Source organism: Phalacrocorax carbo, chromosome 2 (assembly GCF_963921805.1).
Source record: "Phalacrocorax carbo chromosome 2, bPhaCar2.1, whole genome shotgun sequence".
Taxonomy (NCBI): Eukaryota; Metazoa; Chordata; class Aves; order Suliformes; family Phalacrocoracidae; genus Phalacrocorax; species Phalacrocorax carbo.
The window spans coordinates 24237344-24257459 of record NC_087514.1 but is presented as its reverse complement, the minus strand read 5'-3'; the positions used below and the strand labels follow the sequence as shown (position 1 = coordinate 24257459).

The window sequence follows — 20116 nt, the reverse complement described above, 5'->3', positions numbered from 1 at the left end:
GCATTCTTGGGGTGGGGAAGGGCAAGACCCATGTCCACCCAGAGGAGGAAAGACCTGGCCTTTTCTATATGAGCTATGAGAAATAAAAGATCCACTGCAGAAGGAGGGGTATCAGAAGTGAACAAGTTCTTGGAAAATGCCGCATTTTTCTCTCTCTGAGTTCAACATTTCTCATAGTCTGTGAAAAGATCCCAGCCTTATAAATAAAGTTTATAAATAATTTTCATGGAGTTTACTTTCTGGTTTTTCAGGTTAAGAGAATACTATTGTAGTTTATTAGTCATAGAAATAGTAACCTGGTGTACATTAAGTTATGGCATATATTACAATAAGCTCACTGATTCAGAAAGAGCTGGGATTGACCTAAAGAAACTTGCTAGGAGCTCTGTTATTTTTGTGCTGCTTATTCTTAGCCCACCAAATAAAAAGTCCTTTTGAGTAACAGCATTATCCCAAGTTCACAGAATAAAGTTATATCTTCACAGTACAAATCTGAATGTTATGGAGAACAAGGGTAAAATACTCATAACCCTGAATTTTTTTATCTGAAGCTCTAAGTAATAAAATGACAAAGAAAGAAATTGTTTCAGACAGAAATTTCAGAGTGCTCCTTATAGGTTTTCTTTTATAGATGTTATGATTTTGTTCAAACAGGCCATATTGAATCCATTGGGTTTTTTGTAATAGATTTCAAAATACATAATAAATGTAAGTAATATGATGACTAATGGGTCAAGTGAAGTTGGAACTTTTTAAATGAGCAAATAGCTGGAAACAGTTTTCAGGAAACTATTCCAGTTGATTTTTGGTCCCCCACAAGGTGTACATTAACATAAACTCCATAGAATCGCCTCTGGGACCTGAATTCCCTCTCTGATTTCATTATTGCAACGTGATTCTTTTCCTTTTGCTGTTAAGTCATCTCCTGGTGTGGTGGGAGCATATAATAAGTGTAATTTATTTATATTTATCTAATCTCCTTTTAACTCAATAGTTATTTCATCATTCTGTTTCCTAGTAGCTGTTCAGAAAGTTGTGAAGGGTAATTAGAAACTATTAACTGACGGACATGGATTTACTGGGTAATCTAAAGAGATGTAGTGAAGAAATTGAGAAAGAACACATCAAATTCTACACTTAGATGCTACACTCTAATATAAAAAGATATTGCTTTCATATAAGCTAGTTCAGTCTGATTTAAATATAACCAGAAATAACTCACTAGAATGCAATCTATTTCCAAGCACAGTAATTTCTTTACTGTTTATTTGCTGGAAATAGATAACACCTGGCAAAATAAGTTATTGCTATTACGTCTTAAATCTAAAGAAAGCATTGGGGTATAATTGTGGTAGCCAGTCACTAGCAGGCAAAGGAGAGGCTGATGTAATTGAGGAGTTAAAGGTGGCTTTGAGCTACCTTTTGCCCTGTTGTGATTCTGATGTAATTTTGATCAATTCAAAGAGTTGTTTGAATTATAGGAACCTGTGTTTTCCTACTGGTACAGAATCTACAGAGTGTTGTGTGGTATGCTTCCCAAGGTGTTAAAATCATCTAAAAAGACTCTTACCCTTGGATTTTGCACCTTGGAAATTTTATTCCAGCTGCATCTAGGTGACCCTTGACATTGTAACATCTCTTTTTAGCCCATTTTGAGTGACTGGAGAAGCTGCTGAACATGTATTTTCATCAACTGCTATAAATAGCTCTTCATATTTCATCAGTTTTCACTGTTTCTGTCCGTCACTTAAATATGTTTTTGTTAGATGGAATGATAAAGTTGCTTTTACATTGCTAAGTATAAAGTGTAAAATAGGACAAAGCCTAAAACATGTTGATTGCTCAATTGGATTTTTATTTTTTGAACGTTTTACTTAAAATGCCAAAGAATCTCCACATATAATCTTTTCCCAGTTGTAAAAATAACCTATGTCATTATGAGATAGTTCAAGCATTTGCAGTGAAGGTTTCGGAGCTATATTTTCTGCAGTTATGCTTCTGTCGGGACTGGTTCACTGGATAATAATGACTGAATACAAACTTTTGTCAGCTTATCACTCACGGCAGCATTTTTCTGTGTGACACGTGTGGTTTCCAAACAGAAGACAGGGAAGTCATTTGCATTTCTCTGGTGTCCTAGTGTCCATTCTTTCAATTGCTCTCTTGGATGAGCACAGTGTTTGTGAAAACAAGTGACTAACAGCAGTGATAAAACACAGGCCCAGGACTACAGGTGCCATGCATGTGCCACTGCTGAGCTTCACCATAACCCTCTGGCTGCCCTAGCCCAAGGAAGCCCAAGAGAGAAGTACTGCTCTCATAATCATCTCCTTTTACATCTTTCCTAATCAGTTTACTGTCTGGCTTTAGCTTGACTCCAGTTCTATCAACTTATGTATAAGCAGTTTTTTGGTTGTAGGGCTTTTTGTTGTTTTTTTCCTCTTCTGGGATATTCTACCATAGGAAAGTTTTGGCAATAAAATGTGCCTTTGACAAAGTAGTTAGATGTGAAAGCTGTCACACCAAGCAGTAAGGGTCCTTTCCTCATTTACTAACTTGCAAACTTAATTATGTAGCAAAGCCAAGAACATCTATTCTATTTTACTCCTTTATTACTACATCACTAATGGAGAAAACAAAGTCAATAAGGGACTTGTTTTGAAAATGCCTAAATGGTTCAGAAACCCAGATCCTAGTGTGAGCTGGATTTCAAACTTGGGTCATTTTAAAATTGCTGCTCATTTGTTTGGTTGGTTTTGGGGGTTTGTGGGTTTTTTTAAAAAAAAAAAAACCTTTCATTAGAATAACGCTCCTTTCCATTTGAGTATCCTAGGTAAATTAATATCATAATGTCACATGGTTTCTACTTTCTTTGTAAATCTCCTTTCTTCATTCAAAGGGAGGAGAGGACCAATGATGTGTGCAAAAAGGCAGGCAAGTCTTGGGGTATTCTTTAGTGCCAAGAAGGGTGGAGAGATTTTCAAATATATTATGACATTTTTCTTCCCTTCGTTTTAATTAAAAATATCTGTTTTTAATAACAATTTAATTACAATTTTAATTTTCAAAATACATAAGTATTTTGAAAAATCTTCTAAGTTGTTCATGTGTGGGTTTGGATGCCTAAAAATCTTGCTCTTTTCTAATCTCCAGCTTTCGAGCTTTGATATTTGCCGTTCTACTAGGCCCACATGCCAGCTAGTGTTTTGTAACAGTTTCTAGTTCAGCATGGAACACTTTTAACACAAGAGAAAGCATTTTCAGAAAACCATTAATTAAAATTTTAAGTTACGATTAAAATAGCTTTTCAGTCTTAAATTTCAGTCAGCTGTGGCTTGTGGAGTACTACAGATTTTTCTAAGATTGTTTTGGGGTTTTTAATTCAGCTGTAGCAAATCTTACATGGCCACTAATAAGTTTCTCTTATCTTTGTAGAAAAAGTGCTAGTTTATAATTCAGAGACTTATCTAGTCAGATACCAAAGCTTATAACTGAGATTTAGAACTCTCAGATATTTTGGAGGGTCAGAGAAGTGCTTTGTTGTGTGCCTGGGACTCTCTGAAGTCAGTAAAAACCTATGCTTCAGAGCAGCTCTGAAGCTCTGCTCCTGCAGCCTTTTACTGTTGTTGTAAAAACTTGTAATTTACCTAAAGAGTGGAAGAATCGAGCTCATCAGTTTGCATCAGCGTGAAGAGTAGAACATGATCCTGGATAACTTGAAACTAAGACTGAATTTTGGTGAAATATTCATTCATTCATTCATTCATCTGTGTAAAAACTTCAGCAAACACTGTTTCCTATATATTTGTAATGAAACTTGAAACTAAGTAGTGCTGTTTTGTCTGAGCATTTCATATATGATATGTATTAATATAAGATATATGCACAGAATTTTAATAATATTTGGTTCCTGGGGGTCGGGTGGTGGGAATCAAACAGCAAAGTGAAAAGCAAACTTTTCCCCCTGCCCAGGGTAGCTGTCTCATTACTAGGTGAAAGCTGAATTTGAAATGAAAAGTTATAAAAACTAAGTTAAAGCTGGATTTCTGTAATGAAGTGTAATGTACTGATAAAGGGGCAGATACCAGCACAGAAATAAGTTTCAACAATCATAAAATCCTGCTTCCCACCTGTGAAATAATCTTGCTAATTGCAACATCTCGGCTACTAAAATTTCACTGTTGTCAATGTAGTTCATATTATTTGCGATTTCTAAAAATTCTCTGAGACTTTTAGCAGTCTGGAAAGTACCAAAATTCTTTACTAAGGAGACAAATAACATTTCAAAAATATTAGGTTATTCTAATCTCCCTGGAAAAGAAAGAAATCTAAACATACCACAGTTTTTATACTTGCTTTTTATTTCACATTTTATGTTGAAACTGCATTGAAGAATACTGCATATTAGCTGCTTAGGAAACAATATAATATGCATGTTTTTCTCTCATTTAAATGTGTTGAAAATGTTCGCTGTTGCCTTTGGAGTTTATTCAAATAGTTCTACTGGATGTAAAACTCAAGAGAATGTGAAGTATATTTTCATTCTGACACAAAAGGACTAATGTATTTACCTTCCTACACACTCAAATAAAATGCGTGTCTTTTGGATAGCTGTGGTGATCCCAGGGAAGAAACAAGGAAATAAGATCGACATTGTGACACATTTCTTAATTTGAAACGGTATATAGTGAAGATTGCTTATAGTTCTTTTCATGGTGTTTTAATTCAGATCTATTCCTAAAAACGTTATTTCATTATGTTTTACCATTGATTCAATCTTTTTACTGAAACATGTTATCTCTACTAAATGCCTAATATTTTTACATTGCTTAAATAATTGCACTATAGCTTCTCATATTTCTTTCTCCAATTCTTTCCTACAGCTGACATAAATGTGGACATATCAAAACCTTTGAAAGCAAATCTCAGTTTTGTCAGGCTTGATCAAATAAACCAGTTTTTGAAGAAAATCGTAACCACAAATGATGATGAGCCCAGGAAGGAGGGTGCTCAGTCAGCTCGCATTATCCCAGATGAGGATGTCACTTCGATAACGAAACACCCCAGTACAAAGGATTTGCTACCTGCAGCGCACACCAATGCTGCACAAAAGGCTTCAGTTCAGGAAAACTTGTGGCGAGCCCTTTCCTGCTTCCAGAAAATTTCCATTCACACTGTTCAAATGGTTGTTTCAATGGAAACGATCCCACATCCCAGTAAACCTTGTTTGTTAGTCTCTTTATCAAACCTCAGTGGGAGCCTGAATATTAAAAGTGGACATAAAACTGCAGGTAAGAGTTTTTGAAAGTGCTACTGATTTGTTCAAGCGGTGGTCTAGTAACCATTTCAAAGCGTGGGCATTGAGGGGAGCTCCTCTAGCTAACATAATAAATCCACAACAGAAAATAGCAAATCCCTGATAGATTCCATTACCTGAATTTTCCTTTCAGTGAGGTAGCACCCAAGAGTGCTTAATTTTTTATTTAATATCCCCTAGCTTGTAATTACTTATTTATTGATGGAACCACTATTCTGGTATTCTGATAATTCAGCACATAACATAAAGGGCAAAATTTTGACAGTTTTCACTCTATAGCTACAATTTCTTTTTAGGCCCCTATATTTCTGTTTAAAAAAAAACCAAAAAACACAAAAATAATTGTTCAGAGCCCTGACATGTGCTACTATGTAAATATTGGGTCATACAATTATTCTCCTCCAGGCTTATGAAGTTTTAAATTTTTACATGCTTCCTCTGCACAGCTGAGAGTCACCCAGGGAAAAAAAAAAGGCACTCCAGCCTCATTATAGCAGAACTGCAAGGAAACTTTACACCTTGGGTACTATTAACAGGATACCAGAGACTCATTTAAAATGAAGACATTTTGAGTGTCTTTGTAAATTGTTTTATTAGTCTTTTAATAAAATTAATAAGATGGTACATTTACATGACGTGGAGATGAGCCAGATGTAGGTAGTTGGCAGAGTAGCTTGCGAGGTAAAACGGTCTGTAGCTGAGAGGAACAAGTTGTAGGCCAAGTGAGGTGGTGATTTATTTCTTTTTCATCAGAAGTATTTCTCCTCAGGCCAGCAAGTTTCAGTGCTTCTTTACTGTATTAAAAGTTAAAAATGAAAAATTTAAGGTTCATAGGACATGAAAGCCTGTGAAAGTGCTGGAGCCTGAAACTCTTGATTTATCCAAAAATAAACAGCATTGCAGGCAGGAACAGTGCCTGCGTTCCCACGCTTTTCCAATCGGATCGCAACCCTAGCATAGGAAGCAATGCAACAGAGTAAAAGGCCTTTTTAATGTCCTTTAAGTAGTTCTAGTTTTCTTTCTGTGTAATAATCCTCTTTCCTTCCATCACTTCCCCTCTATCATTTATACATTATCTGTCCCATGGTACATTATGGTGTGTCCACAGCAAGCTTCAGTACATCAAAGCTGAGCCCATTCCGTCACTGTACTATAAAGCAATTTAGCAAACTCAGCAGTGTATATCACTTAGCCTGGAGTTTTTTGTCCTCCCAGAAGGAGGACATACCTTGCCTTGCACATTAAGCCTCAGAAACATTCTGCTACAAAGTTCTATTTCTTAATTCTTCTGGCAGATTGAGAAAGCCAATCTTTATTTTTCATGTCACAAGATATACATGAATCTTCTGTATGTTTGTAGTCTAGCAAGCATTGTTAAGTAAAGCAGTACTGATGTTGAATCTAATGAAAATGGAAATCAGTTATTCTATATGAAGAACTTTGATAACCAGACAATAGACATCAACAGACTCTTCTCACATTTTTTCCAGTTAAAGTTGCCTTATCTTTGCTTTGTAAAAACAAAAAATACATGTGCATGAGGTTTTGCATGCTATTGTGACAGTACGATAAATTCTTTTTAAGCTTGAAGAAGCGCAAAAGACACAATTCCACAAAACTGATTGAAACTGTCAAAAAATCTTTTAATAAATTGCTTGGCTTTTTATTTAAAATTATTAATTTGACATTGAAGTTCTGATAGAGACCAAAGTGGAAATTTTAACTTCAGGAAAGAAGATAAATTTCTCAGTGTGGGGGAACCGGTATTATAATCTTGTGTTAAAAATACTCTAGAATTCCACCACAGTTACTAACTAGATTTGTTTTATTATTGCAAAGAAATTATGCAAGCTAACTCAATCAGAAAAAAGCATAGTAGCTCTGTCTTGGGAGCAAGGAGCATTTAAATATGTCAGTTCTTCTCTACTTTTCTTTTTACAAAAAGTTTTATAGATATACCTTTTGAGCTGAACAGGGTTAATGTCAGATTGTTTTTTTTATAGAATGAAACTAATACGCAAATACTTCACTGTGTCTTTGATTTTACAGTCAAATAACTATTGTGACCATCTGCAGCAGCTGCATTTTACGAATTATTTGCTGAACCAAACTAAGCACAATGACAAAAGTAGTCATCTCAGATGTACTGTTAAAACAGAGGAAGAAAAAGGAGCATTGCTTGCCTTTTGTACAGTATGGCCATCTGCTGTACAGATGTTATTATATAGAATGACTTCAGATACAATAATTGTAGAAAATTTTCATTAAAACCTCAACAATTTGCACTTGTTTACTTTAATCTGCATAACTCCCCAGTGAGACAACACAATACGCTTGGGGTTTCTTTGGTTCTCACTAGTTTTCTCTTTGATCCTTTTTGATGTGCTGACTTTAATAAACATAGTTAAAAACACTGTTCAAAAACATCATGGAAAAAACTACAAAGGAACAATTATAGCAGTAGAAACTACTCTAATCCCTTACTTACGCAAGCTATTTTTAGTGAAATATGGTTTTTTTACACATTTTATGTGGCAGTGTTTTTATAAACAGTGTAAACGACCCCTTTTCCAGATGAGTTTTAATGTAGGAGATGAAGTTGGTTTGTAAGGAATCCTATTTGCTAGGAATTATTTTGCAAAAAAAAATCCTTGCAAGAATGTATTGTCAGCATTTTTCCTCCCTTATAGGGGAAAAACAAGAGTGCGTGACCTTGTGTAATGCTTTGATTTTTTCAGCTGAAATTAAGAAAGAAGCTTGCCATATAACTTTTTAATTATCAGTTTTCCCTCTAGACTTCCCTGGTTTAACCATGGAAGCTAAAGGCCTTCTGTGTTAATTTTTCTTCTTAATTTCTTATGAAATTAAAAAGATGTAGCTTCTGAAAAAAAGGGGCTAATTAGTCAAATTATTTCACTTTTAACAAAATAACTTGTGTTGAACACTCATATTGCAATTGGATCAAATTAAAAGACCTCTGTTTCTACATATCCTGCTGCAGTGTTATATAACTCCAAACCTTTATTGTGTCAAGGGACTTTGTTTTTTGGACGTTTTTCATGTTTTAATACAACTGTTACTTATAACAACATGGTTACTATTTCTGCTAGAATACTTATGTTCTCCTCTGTTCTTATGGCGAAATCCCGACTATTCTGGTTTTAGTAAAGTAATACTATCGTAGAATGTGGTGCAATGTATTGGCAAAAAACAAACCAAAACAAAATCCCTTTTCCAAAATAAAGGTATTCTTAATTTTACCTTAGAACAGGCTACCAGTATAGTTTTTCTGAGACCCTTAAGGGCAGGAGTTTAAGTCATACTGATGTTAAATAAAGTAATTATCTATAGTAATTTTATATTTTGTGGCTTAAGTACAAGTTAAGTTAAAAGTTAAAACTTGTACCCGTTTCATACAAGCAAATAACAAGCATTTAGCTCATTTTTGGCAGCTTATCTGTACTGTTGATGAAAATCCCAGGTTCAAGAACTATCGTTAGATGTGGTTCAGTGATTTTTGCCCTCTGAAGTAAGTGGCATCTTCTACAAAGTGTCTAGAGCTCTCGAGTGCCACGTACCCAGTCAGATTTGAGTTTGCTTGGTATCACACTTCAGGTACGTAGCTCACTCCAGAACAGTCACATGACTTTAAAGTTGAAATAATTTTTAGCAATAAATACTAGGAAGTAGAATGCAATTCTAAACATACGGCTTTCCATTAATTTAGGTTTGGTGTTGAAATTAGCGCTACCTACCTGCCAAAAGAGCGGATAAATGAGAGAAGTCGAGGACTGTACTCTCCCCAGAGTGAAAGACAGCAAGAAGCCTGTAGCCTGTCGGTGGAGCTTTATTTTGCTCTGGCTGGACACAGGAGGGAAGTCTTGCTGTTCAGTGTCTGAACCAAGAGAGTTACGGACATAAAATATTCCAAAGATCATAGACAGAATTCCCCAGCCCTTTGTCCCGTATGCAGAGATGATTACTTTAGCATATAAATAAAGGAAAAAAATAAACACTAGTTGAGCGTACGATGATCGCAAGTATTTTTACTAAAGCTGCAAGAAATTACATAGTTAAGATACTTTACAGAAATATTAAAAATTAAATGCAGCTATTAATTGGTATAGAGCAAAGACCAAACTTCATTTTGGAGCTAACTGACTCTCTCGAGAAAACTCTGCTAAGGCGTTGTCATAGCCTTTGGATGCTGCAGATATGCAAGTTAGCCCATGGGGAAATAAAACATTAAATTAGATATGACTACCTAAAATAATATGCAGCAGTAACAAGCCATTTACAACACCCAGAAGACCTTTGTTACTTTTAGAAAGAAATATAAACTCTTTCCAACACTTGAACAATAGGAAATTAATTCTTTGTCAGTAAAAGCCAGAGGACAAACTAAATATTTAAATGGCCACTGAGGATTGAGGTGGAAGTGCAGCTTGTAGACAGCTATACAAATCACTAACAGACCTTAATGAATATTGGGTGTGGGCATCAGGGTCCTGTCAGATTTGACACTGTGTCCCAAGTAGCTTAAACCCAACACTCAAGAAAAGGTGGAGACCTCATCAGGTCTCTAACATCTGGGATTTTATTTGTCATATTGGCATACCCTGCAAGCGCAAAAGAAAGAGTAAAAGGGGATTATCCTGACAATGAAATGAGTTACTGAATCTTGTGATAATGAAAAGCAGAAGAATTCTAATTCCTTTCTATAGTCCCTGAGGTAGAGGTGCGTTTATAGTTCTGCAGGAGTATAATGTAGGAGGGAAGAACAGATGGCCTAAAATCCATGAAACAAGACACCACCTAATCCCAGGACTGAGTACCACTATTAATCCTGGTCAGAGTCCCTACTGGTACTTTGTAACAGGGTTCAGAATTGCTACTGATGATCTAGCATGTTAACTTGGGGGGGAAAAAAAAGAAGAAAAAGTTAGCTGTAGGTTGTTGATTTAAGACAGTGTGTACTAATTTTGTAGAACTGCTTTTACAGTTTAAGTAACTTGACTTTAAGAAGTGGACTCCAAATGAAATTTGATTCAGAACAAATATGGTTGTTCTTGTAATCTCTTCAGCTTTTGTTGTGAAAGTAATTGCATATTTTTCTGAGACTGGAATTTCTTTTGTTATGCGGATCCCAGTGCTATATGTGGCAGTAGTAGACAATAGAGCATTTTCATGGTAGTCAATTCTATAGAATATTCACATCCATGAGGAAATACAGAAACAGTGAAAGCTGAATGTTTTCTTTTTACTTTTTATGCTTTCTGTGCAATTTGTCCAGTTCAATCTACATTTTGCAGTATGAGGTACAGAGCACAGAGATTAGGCATTATCACCCAGTCTTAAGGACCAGATCCTTAAATTGTTTAAATTGTTGACATACTGGCAACATGTTTCTTCTTTTTCTATGACAAGAAATTTTTCTGGGATGAGATTGCCAGCTTGCTGCCCAAACAAAAGGTGCAGTTATATAATAAGTTTAGGTTACTGCGGCCACACACTTGCACACCCTGCTTTGTGCTAGCTCTGTTACTCGGGCAGCTGTTCATTGAGTTGAGTCAGGGCACTGATCAATCTGAAAACTAACCCAACAGGAAGAAAAGTTTCCAGCAAGATCGTCTCCTTCAGCTGGCTCACTGGACAGGTACATGTTAATGACCAGGCTGGCACAAAAGTTAATTCATAGAATTATATAAAGGAGAGAGGGGGAAGAAGGATCAAAGGGATGAGAAGATTGGAAAATAAGAGTCTGGACCTGGACTGGCATTAATCCTGGGGAACAACATCCCAAGAGTGGAGGGAAACTGGTTCAGTTTGTGTGGCCTGGGTCTATCTGTCAAACCTTGGACTTCCACAAGTGTAATTCACTGGGTTATAGAGGCTCAAACAGCTCAGGTGATGCCAGGCACTATCTTCAGGATGGTTTCTTTATAAAGAAAAGTTACCTTCTGGTTTATGGACTATTTAGTTTATTAAAGAAGTTGAAATCCAGTGAATCAAATATAGAACAGAGGAGTAAGACACCAAAGCTGTAATTCTAATTCAGTGTTGTGGCAATTATATAGGCCTACATTTTGAGTGGCATCCACTATTTTGTAATGCTTCATTTACTGTGCAACCATTCAATGTCTGATTTTTCAGTAGTGATAAGCATCTACAACTTTATAAATCGGTGACTGTTGTAGGTACCAGCTGTCTCCTGAAAATAAACCAAAATTTTCAACCATCTGCCTAAAACTGAGATGTGAAAATACATAGATTTTTTTAAATAGAAGAACTTCTCCATGCCCGTCTGTAAAGCTGGGTAAGAATGTTTAGTCACTTCTCTGAAAACTGCTGACATCTAAAAGTAAAATCTTTATGATACGAGAACCAAGAATTACTCATGTCAGTATAGCACTCAGTTTTGAAAGCTGGACTCACGGATGCAAAATGAACACTGTTTTTGTAGGTTACCATTATGCATTTTTCTCCACGTAATTAGAATAAGATGGGGCAATATAGACCTTTACAAATATATTCTAAATTTTTATATACCAAAGATAGCCTTGACCAAAAATGAAAATCCCTGTAGATCTTAACTGTGTTATGCCCTCTCTGATCAGGCATCACAAAATCCAAAATTGCCAAACCAACAAGTTAATTGAGATTTTTCAGCTATTTAGTATGCAGTAGTGTAATGAACATGATGTACCTGCCCAGTTATTCTTTAAGGGAGATGAGCTCATTTCAAACAGATAACCATCTTTGACTTCTCTTCTGATTCATCACTGACCTGAACTCCATTTGAACCTTGTTAGATACAAAACAAGCAAGATTCCTGGCCTGAGCTATAAAATATAATTAAGCCCTTTTGAAATGATGTGTAAAAGAACATAGCTTTACCCCCACTATAACCACTACCACCACCACAACCAATAAAGTTAAATCAAGTACTGCCTGTAATGGATTAAAATAATAAATGTTCCTGGATTTTAGTGTTTGAAGTATTTGAAGAAAACAGGCTCCCAACAGCCAGGACTGCTGAATGCATGGGGACATTTATTAGTGACGAATTCAAGGGTTTGGCCTGTTTAAGATCATTACTTTCTGTTTACCGTGTGTTACACATCTCATATTTTTACAGAGCCCACATGTGTCCCCATGTAATGCTGAAAAGTTCTCTTTCACGAAAGAACGGTTAATTGGTAATGTGTAAATATTGTTCTCGTGGGGAGAATGAACTATCATAAGATTCAGCTCAACAATAATGAGAAATCCAGTGCAGTCAGTGGTTTGTTAACTAAAACTCTCCTGGAAAACTGTCCTTTACTACATCTCACCATTTGTTTGCTACTGCTGTTTCCAGGGTTGAATAAATTGGCTGACTCTTAAATTAACTGCACTATTTCCCCTGTAATTGTTTTCATAGCTTTGTTATCCTTTCTTCTCAGAAGCTGCTTTGTAGAGGATACCTGTCAACAGAGCAGTGTAACTGTAGCATGACTACTCATTACATGATGTATCTGAAGTTTTCTTAACAGGAAAAAAATCTTGTAGATAACTGTATCAATATATTAGCTATAATAACATATTTACATGTTCAAAGCTGTCTTAGTATCGTTGATAACCTTAAACCAGCTAATGAAGTTGCAAATATAAACAGTGAATGCTCAGAAGCAAATATCACAGATTATCACCTTAGTAATGTCCAACATTAAAGCAGAAGTTAGTAAGGAAAACCAATTGCTAATTAAGCTTCAGCAGCCAGCTTGTATCTCTGCCGCCCAGGCATGGAGGGCCCATGGGAGAGCCGGGACTTCCTCCTTCAGAGTGCACCGCAATCCTTTGGGTGGGAATGCAGTCCGCCAGCTGCTGCAGTTGGGGCAGACCACATCGCTCACACGCATCTTGCCCAGTCCAGACCAGCGTGGCAGGCTCTGTGCTCTGGGACACAGTCTTGCTTCCAAGCTGCCCCAAACTCAGAAAATCAGTTTTCTTCATAGCGCTATGGTTTGCAACAAAGCTACTAGTTTCCAAGAAGCTTTTCAAAAGATAGCTCAGCTCTAGTCCAGTGCCATTTGCTGTATTTATTATAATACACGTGTTTCCATTTTCTTAAAACTCTTCTCCCATATAGAAGTTTGCCAGTTAAAATCATGCTCTATGTTGTATTAGGTGACAGTGCAGTGAACCAAACAGGATTTGCAGCTATCAAAGGAAGAGCAAATGCACAGAGCATAATAGAAGAGAAAAAACTCCTGCTACATTTCTACTTGTTTCATTTGGAGTTGATACAAGTATCAGTATTTTAATATCTTTTTGAAAACAGAAAGTCGTAGTTAATGTCAAAACATTGTCTCTCCCTTTGTCTGCGAACCAGGAAAAATAACAGAACTCTCTCTCAACACCTGTTTTGCCTAAACACTAAGTGATTGTCACTGTAAGGCAAGGGTTGTTTAATGTATTTGCTGTGTCTATTGAAATGGGCCAGCTCTTGTTTTTTCCTGTACACACAAATGGATTTAGGTACACAGGGAAGTTTAACAAACACAGAGCCTCCTATTATTGGTAAATGCTAATATATTATTGTTAATATAAACCCTAATATGACTATATTTAGTGTACTCAGATTCTGTGTCTTTGTAAAAGCATAAATCAAGTCTCTACTGACTCAAAGAAGAAAGATGTTAGAATATCAAAGCAAATCTCTTTTAGTAAATTTTCTTCACTATTCTGTTGTAATGATCTCCATTTTAATTTCTGAGCAAATTAATTTCTTGACATTACCAAGCAAGTGCTAGCTTTTCTTCAAACCCTCCTACATATAAAAATACCTGGATATTCCTTTTAAGCATATGTCATAAAGGTAAGCCTTCCAATGCATGCAGAAGCCTGGTGTAAGTTGCATTTTGCTCAGCGTGGCAGCACGTTGCGGTGCTGTTGTGGGTCTGGGTGGAGTCTGACAGTGGAGGGCTGGCAGCATTTTTTAAACACTGTCCAAAGCAAGTGCTTCATATTTATTAGTCTCTTGGAGGACTGTTTTAAAAGTCATGAAACTATTTGTTCCTAGAAGTAAATTATTGCACGTACTGAAAAGTGTGTTGGTGTTCAAGAGCAATGATCCAAACAGAGCAAGTTAACTTCTACATATCACAACAATCGTTTATGAAGATATATTACTTCTGTGTGGTGCCATCTGAAGTTCACTTCAAATGGAGACTTCGATTTAATCTGTTTAAACTGGTTAGAATTCTACAACAGAAGTTTGTGAGAGATGCATGAAAGGACTGACTGCAAATAGTGTGTGGGAGGGAAGAAAATAGAGAATTATTTTGCATCTTTACCTTTCTGAGATGATTGTTTTAGTCATAGGAAAGCAACTTCACTAACTGAGCATATACTTTGAATGTTAGTATGGCATTTGGTAATCCTAAAATAAGCTCGCTTCTAGTATATACTGGTATTTCTTCACTCCCTTCCCTTAGGATGTGAGATTATTCTTTTTCTGATGTCCTTTTAGGATTTCCATAGTAGTGGTACCCCATCGAAGCTTCCCTCAGGCCCAGAGATCTCTTTGCTTACTGTTGCTTTTTAGGGTTTGTGCATACTTGTTGTTCTTCATTAATTTTGTTTAAGCTTCCTCAAGACATTACTTTGTGCAAGTTTGTCTGAATGCTCTCTGCATTTGTTTTTTTTATTAAGAGCACCGTGGTTTTTATACTGAGAGTCACATCCTTCCCAAAAGGGCATGTAGATATAACTGCTAGGAAGGTTGAGGGTGTGATTCTTGCCTATTACAAGAAAATTTGGGTCACAGCAAGAAAAAGAAAAATCACTCATTGACACCCTGAGCTTTTCCTGGTATTTGTAGAACACAATCCATGGATGTGTCTTGTAATATTTAATTTATTTAAAATTTACCAACACTTCCTTATTCTTAATTGTGTCTTCATTTCTCATTGTTTACATAGTGCTTGAGAAAGGCACTGCTGATTTTGAACCAGCAGTATTATGTGCTGAATGCTCAGTTCTGTTTCTAAGCCGTTGGATATTGTGTTTTCTTTGTACTTTATGGAGCTGAGATGACAACAGAAAAAGACTGCAGAGCATAATCCTTCCAAGTGTAATCCCAGTGAAAGAAAACATAAATAAAACCACTTGTATTGTGGCATTCCTTTTTCCCTTTTGTTATTTCTGCAACTTGGCACATATTCCAATAAAACTATAGAACATTTCTGTATGTTGCAGAATTGTGCAATAGTTACTGAGAATTTCTCCTCTTTAAAATCAAAGTTCCATGTAGAACATTAAAAAAATTAGTTTCCAAACATTGTAGTGCTTCTTAAAATAACTAGACTGAGCATAGTAGGGTGAGGGTGAGCCCTTCCCATAAAAATAACTCTCTTGGTTTAAGACTGTATGTGCAGCTGCTTCATTCCACAGTTTATAGAATCAAGTATGAACCAGTACCAAAAGCAGAGGCGTCAGGGTGTGTTGATATTGGTTTTCTTGATTATCACTGAAGTTCAGTGTCAAAGAAAACACTAAACCGTTTCTGTTGTATAAACCTGCTGCACATGAGACCAGATGCAGGGGTTCAGAAGCCAGACTAAATAACCCAGAGCTAAAACCCGTTTTCCAATCAGTGACAACAGTCCAGTTGATTGGCATGGGACACAGGTCCACTCGAGCCCTTGATCATTCTTACTAAACTCCAGACTGCTCAAGGGAGAGATTCTTCTTGTTTGTGGTTTCTACTCTGGTTGAATACAGTTCAATGCCATTCTTGGTATAGGAACTGTTGGATCACCTTCCTAGTGGATGTAGGATTAAAAAAAAAAATCCAGTATATTTCCCTCCATTGTATAAACTATTTCTCAGCATTATGAAATCATAATTCCCAGGATGCAGACAGACTTCGTTCTGGATTCTAAAGGAGATTCATAGAAGTCTTAGTGCATGTATTCAAAACAGTAAGTTGTATTTTTGTGGGATTTTTCTACCAGCAAAGGTATGGAAATATAGAATGGACCTGTACCTTGAAACATCTGTATGTAAGCCTTAGGTGTTTTTAATCTTTTGCCTTTGGTAAATATCCAGTTTCATTAGAAAAATAAGCCATAGGCATTATACAGTATGGTGACATTCAATATTCAGTGTTGAATCCAAGTATGAGCACAAGAGAAAAAATTAACCCAACCTCAGATGTAGTCCTTTTCATATAAATATACAAAAGAAATAGAGGTATTAAGTATGGTTTGTTTTATTAAACAGTGATTTGCAGTAATTAAATTCACAAGAGATGTGACATCTCTAGTGAGTGTTTCTTTCCTAAAAATGTTTTTGTCTTTAATAAGAGTACATAAGTTCTGTCATAAATCTAACCTGCCATTATCATTTTTATGTTTTATAAAACTATGTAAAGTGCAAATGGTTATGATGTGAAAAGTTTAGATTGAACTGGTTTTTAGGTAAACACATGTTATATATTTTGAGTTACAGTAATTGTTTTGAATTATTTGAATTCAAACATTACCGTTATTCTCCTACTAAGCACTCCAAAGTCTAGCAAGGCAATATTTTATAACTAACCTGAACGAAAGCAGAGAGAATCGTTCAAAGTAACTTTTTCCTATCAGTTTAAAATATAATCAAGTGAAGCAGCTGCTCTTGTTCTTAATATACTCTTTTGAAAAAAATTTCATAGTTTAATGAAAAATGTCTCTTCTCATAAACCTTAAAATACTCACACGCAAAAAGTCGTAATGGTTTTGGCAAATAGTTCTTTGTAAGGAATGTGCATGAGACATACCTGCTTCCATAACTGCAACACTGTGTAAAGTGTGCTCAATAGTGTCGGAAAAGCAAGCTAAAAAAAAAAGTGTCAAGTCTTGTCACCCAACCGTGATGCTCTTACTTGGAGAGGAGAGCGGTTGTCCACGCAAGTATTTCCATGAAAGTCAGTGGGACTACTTGTGTGAGTAGTTGCTTGTGGGCAGAGATTCTCAGGCTCATGGTGAAGTGAATTCAGGAAACAAGCACATAAATGTTGGCAGAATAACAACCAGCAGGATAATTGTTGCTCTCTCTGTTTTTAGGAATCCATGGATCGTCTTTTGTCCTTGATATAAAAGATTTCCTACTTAGAACAAGTCTCAAAGAAAGAGCCAGATCTCTAATGGGCCCTTTTTGCTGCTCTGTTAATGTGGAAGCCAAGTGGTGTAAGCACAGTGGTGATCCTGGCCCAGAGCAATCTATTCCAAAAATATACATCGATTTGAGAGGAGGACTGCTGCAGGTCTGTATAAGATGCTTATGGTTCTGCTATTGAGCTGGACTAGCTTTGGATGATTGAGATTTCATAAATAAATTGCATTAAAGCCTGTAAAGCTTTGCAGCCTACAACAGTTCATTGGGTTGGGGTTTTTTGCTTGGTTTTTTTTGGTGGTCTTTATTTTACCTTTTAAAATAAGTATCTGTTCTTTCATGTAAAACTGTTGATTGAAAAATTGTGTACAGTGTTTTTGGTTTGGGGTTCGGTTTTTTTGTTTTTTAAATACGGCTTCAGCTATGTATTGTAGCTGTATGTGTGTGTTCCCTTAAAACTACTGGATCAAATTACTAACACTTAATATCTAGGACCCTGTTCTGATGTGTGTGTGTTTGTCCACGAGCTATGTGTCTGTAATGCCTAGGGGTAGCTTTAAGAAATACATATCCTTTCTTTTTAAACTTGCACAAGTTTCTCAGGGGAGTAATTACAAACTGTTGTTTGTAGCAATTAATACTCAGTTTTCCATGCTATCCTCTCCTTTTTGGAAGTGCCCACAGCTTGAAACTGGTCCAAGAAGCATGGGAGTTCTTGAAATGAAAAATAGATTCTGTGGGGTTTAAACAAGTGGGCTTTAAGATAGGTCTTGTTTTAATTATTTTTATTGTAGTATCTATACACACCAAATGTTTTAAAATAAATATATAAATCAAGCATATAAAACACAAAAAGGAAATTTTGACATTTAGTCGTGTCATTAGGTCCTTTCCCAGAATTGGCATTAGAAGTTCTTAAAACCACAGCACTGGGAATAGGGCTGACTGAATAATACAAATTTTAAAAAATTATATCTTAATGAATAAATTAAGTACACTTGTTTCTCTGCTTCTTTTTTATTTGTTATTCACAGGTACTTGGCTGATTACCTCTACATGTTGTTAATAATAAAAAGTTTGGGTTTGGTTTGTTTTTTCCAAAATTTGGGGGTTTTGACAAGGACCAGAAAAATGTCTATAAATCTGAGAAAGTAATTTATTATTAGAGTATATATGGGGATAATTAGCTTTTGCAGAAAACAATTAAGTATTTGGTCTGGCAGAATAGATTTGAGAACTCTGACAAAAGCAATAGCAATTCTGTTTCAAATTAATTTATTTACAGCTAATGATTTTACCAGCTCTGAACATGACCTCATCTTCTACCACTGTTAATTTGTATTGCAGCAGAACCTAGAGAGCTTATGTGAAATTGGTGCCTCATCTGTGAATATTGTAGTAGGAATTCCGTGCTCTGGAGTTCCAGCTGCCTAAAAATAAAATTAAGAAAAGGTGGGGATGGAGGGGAAGCATTCCTCCCACCTCCATCAGTGGAGGACTGAGGCCTCTGGTATCAGCTTAGGTGACACAGAGCTCCCTTGAGTTGGTGCTAGACCAAGTGTGGGACCCTGAGCCCAGAGGTACTCTAGAAACTGCAGTAGAGACACACTGAATTAGGGAGATGACCTGGGTAGCGTGGGACTACTTAGCTCAGGACTTGGCGTAGCTGGGTTTCAAGAGGGAAATAAACATGGGCTTACATGTAGATGCAGGGGAAGGAAAAGCTTCCACCTTGACAGCTGTACTAGACTCCCTTCAGGCATCATCTGATTTTTTTACATATTTGAAAATTGATATTCCACAGTGAAAAAAAGTTTGCACTGCTATTTATGTGCACACCTGAGTTGTTTACTTTACTCCTACCCTTACCGTGGACTTTTAAGTTACTGTCTGGTGATTTTGATTTCATCCTACACTGTTTCTAAATCTTATTTCTTTATTAATTGCCAACTTCTTCCTTGTCTTCCCTTTTGCTTCTGGGCCCGCTTCTGCACATAAAGACTAAAGGACTTGTCCCCATTATAATACACGATTCTCTCAAACAGGAGTTCAATTTGAAAAAAGCAGCTCTGCTTGTCAAAGCTGGGGGAGAGGAACGTCTACTTGCCTTTTATTTTGCTGTAAAGTGTATGAATCTTCTGGACTTTGCATGCCAGTTTTTCTTAGATATTTTTTTAAATTTCTGTTTGAAACTTCAAAATCTTTAAACTTTTAAACCTCACTCTAAGAACTTACAGCACTTCCAATTCGTAAGCTGTTTATACTCAATATTTGTGCTTGAGATGATCTTTAGCATGTCTTTCTAATCATCTTCTTTGCTGTGTCACTTACTCAGTTTTTAATGAATTCCAGGATTCCACTTTTGGAGTAACATGCTTTTTGAACAGTTTAAAATTTGCATCTTTAATGTTGGGGTTTTTTTGTCATATTTTAAACTGCAAAACCTGTGACCAGTCCTACCGTATGTACCGCACTCAGCTCAAAGTTCTTGCATATCACTTTTAACTTCTGTACTCTTCCAGACAGCATCAGTATCAATTTTAAGTGGTAAGAATTAATGCTTTCCTTCGAATGATAAAAAGAACAAATTTACCAAATGGTTTTGTAGAGATCTCTTGTTGTTCCTGTTCATTACTTTCACATTAAATATACTTGCAA

At 36.1% G+C, this 20116-nt stretch overlaps 1 protein-coding gene across 5 annotated transcripts in view; it reads left to right on the top strand.

The window, feature by feature from the left end:
- Nucleotides 1–20116, top strand: part of VPS13B (vacuolar protein sorting 13 homolog B) — a 485884-nt gene that overhangs the window by 383291 nt on the left and 82477 nt on the right. For all 5 annotated transcript variants that reach the window (XM_064442323.1, XM_064442322.1, XM_064442320.1 and 2 more), the window contains exons 36-37: nt 4884–5291; nt 17410–17609. In XM_064442323.1, coding sequence (XP_064298393.1) covers nt 4884–5291; nt 17410–17609 — 608 coding nt within the window. The remainder of the gene's footprint in view (nt 1–4883; nt 5292–17409; nt 17610–20116) is intronic.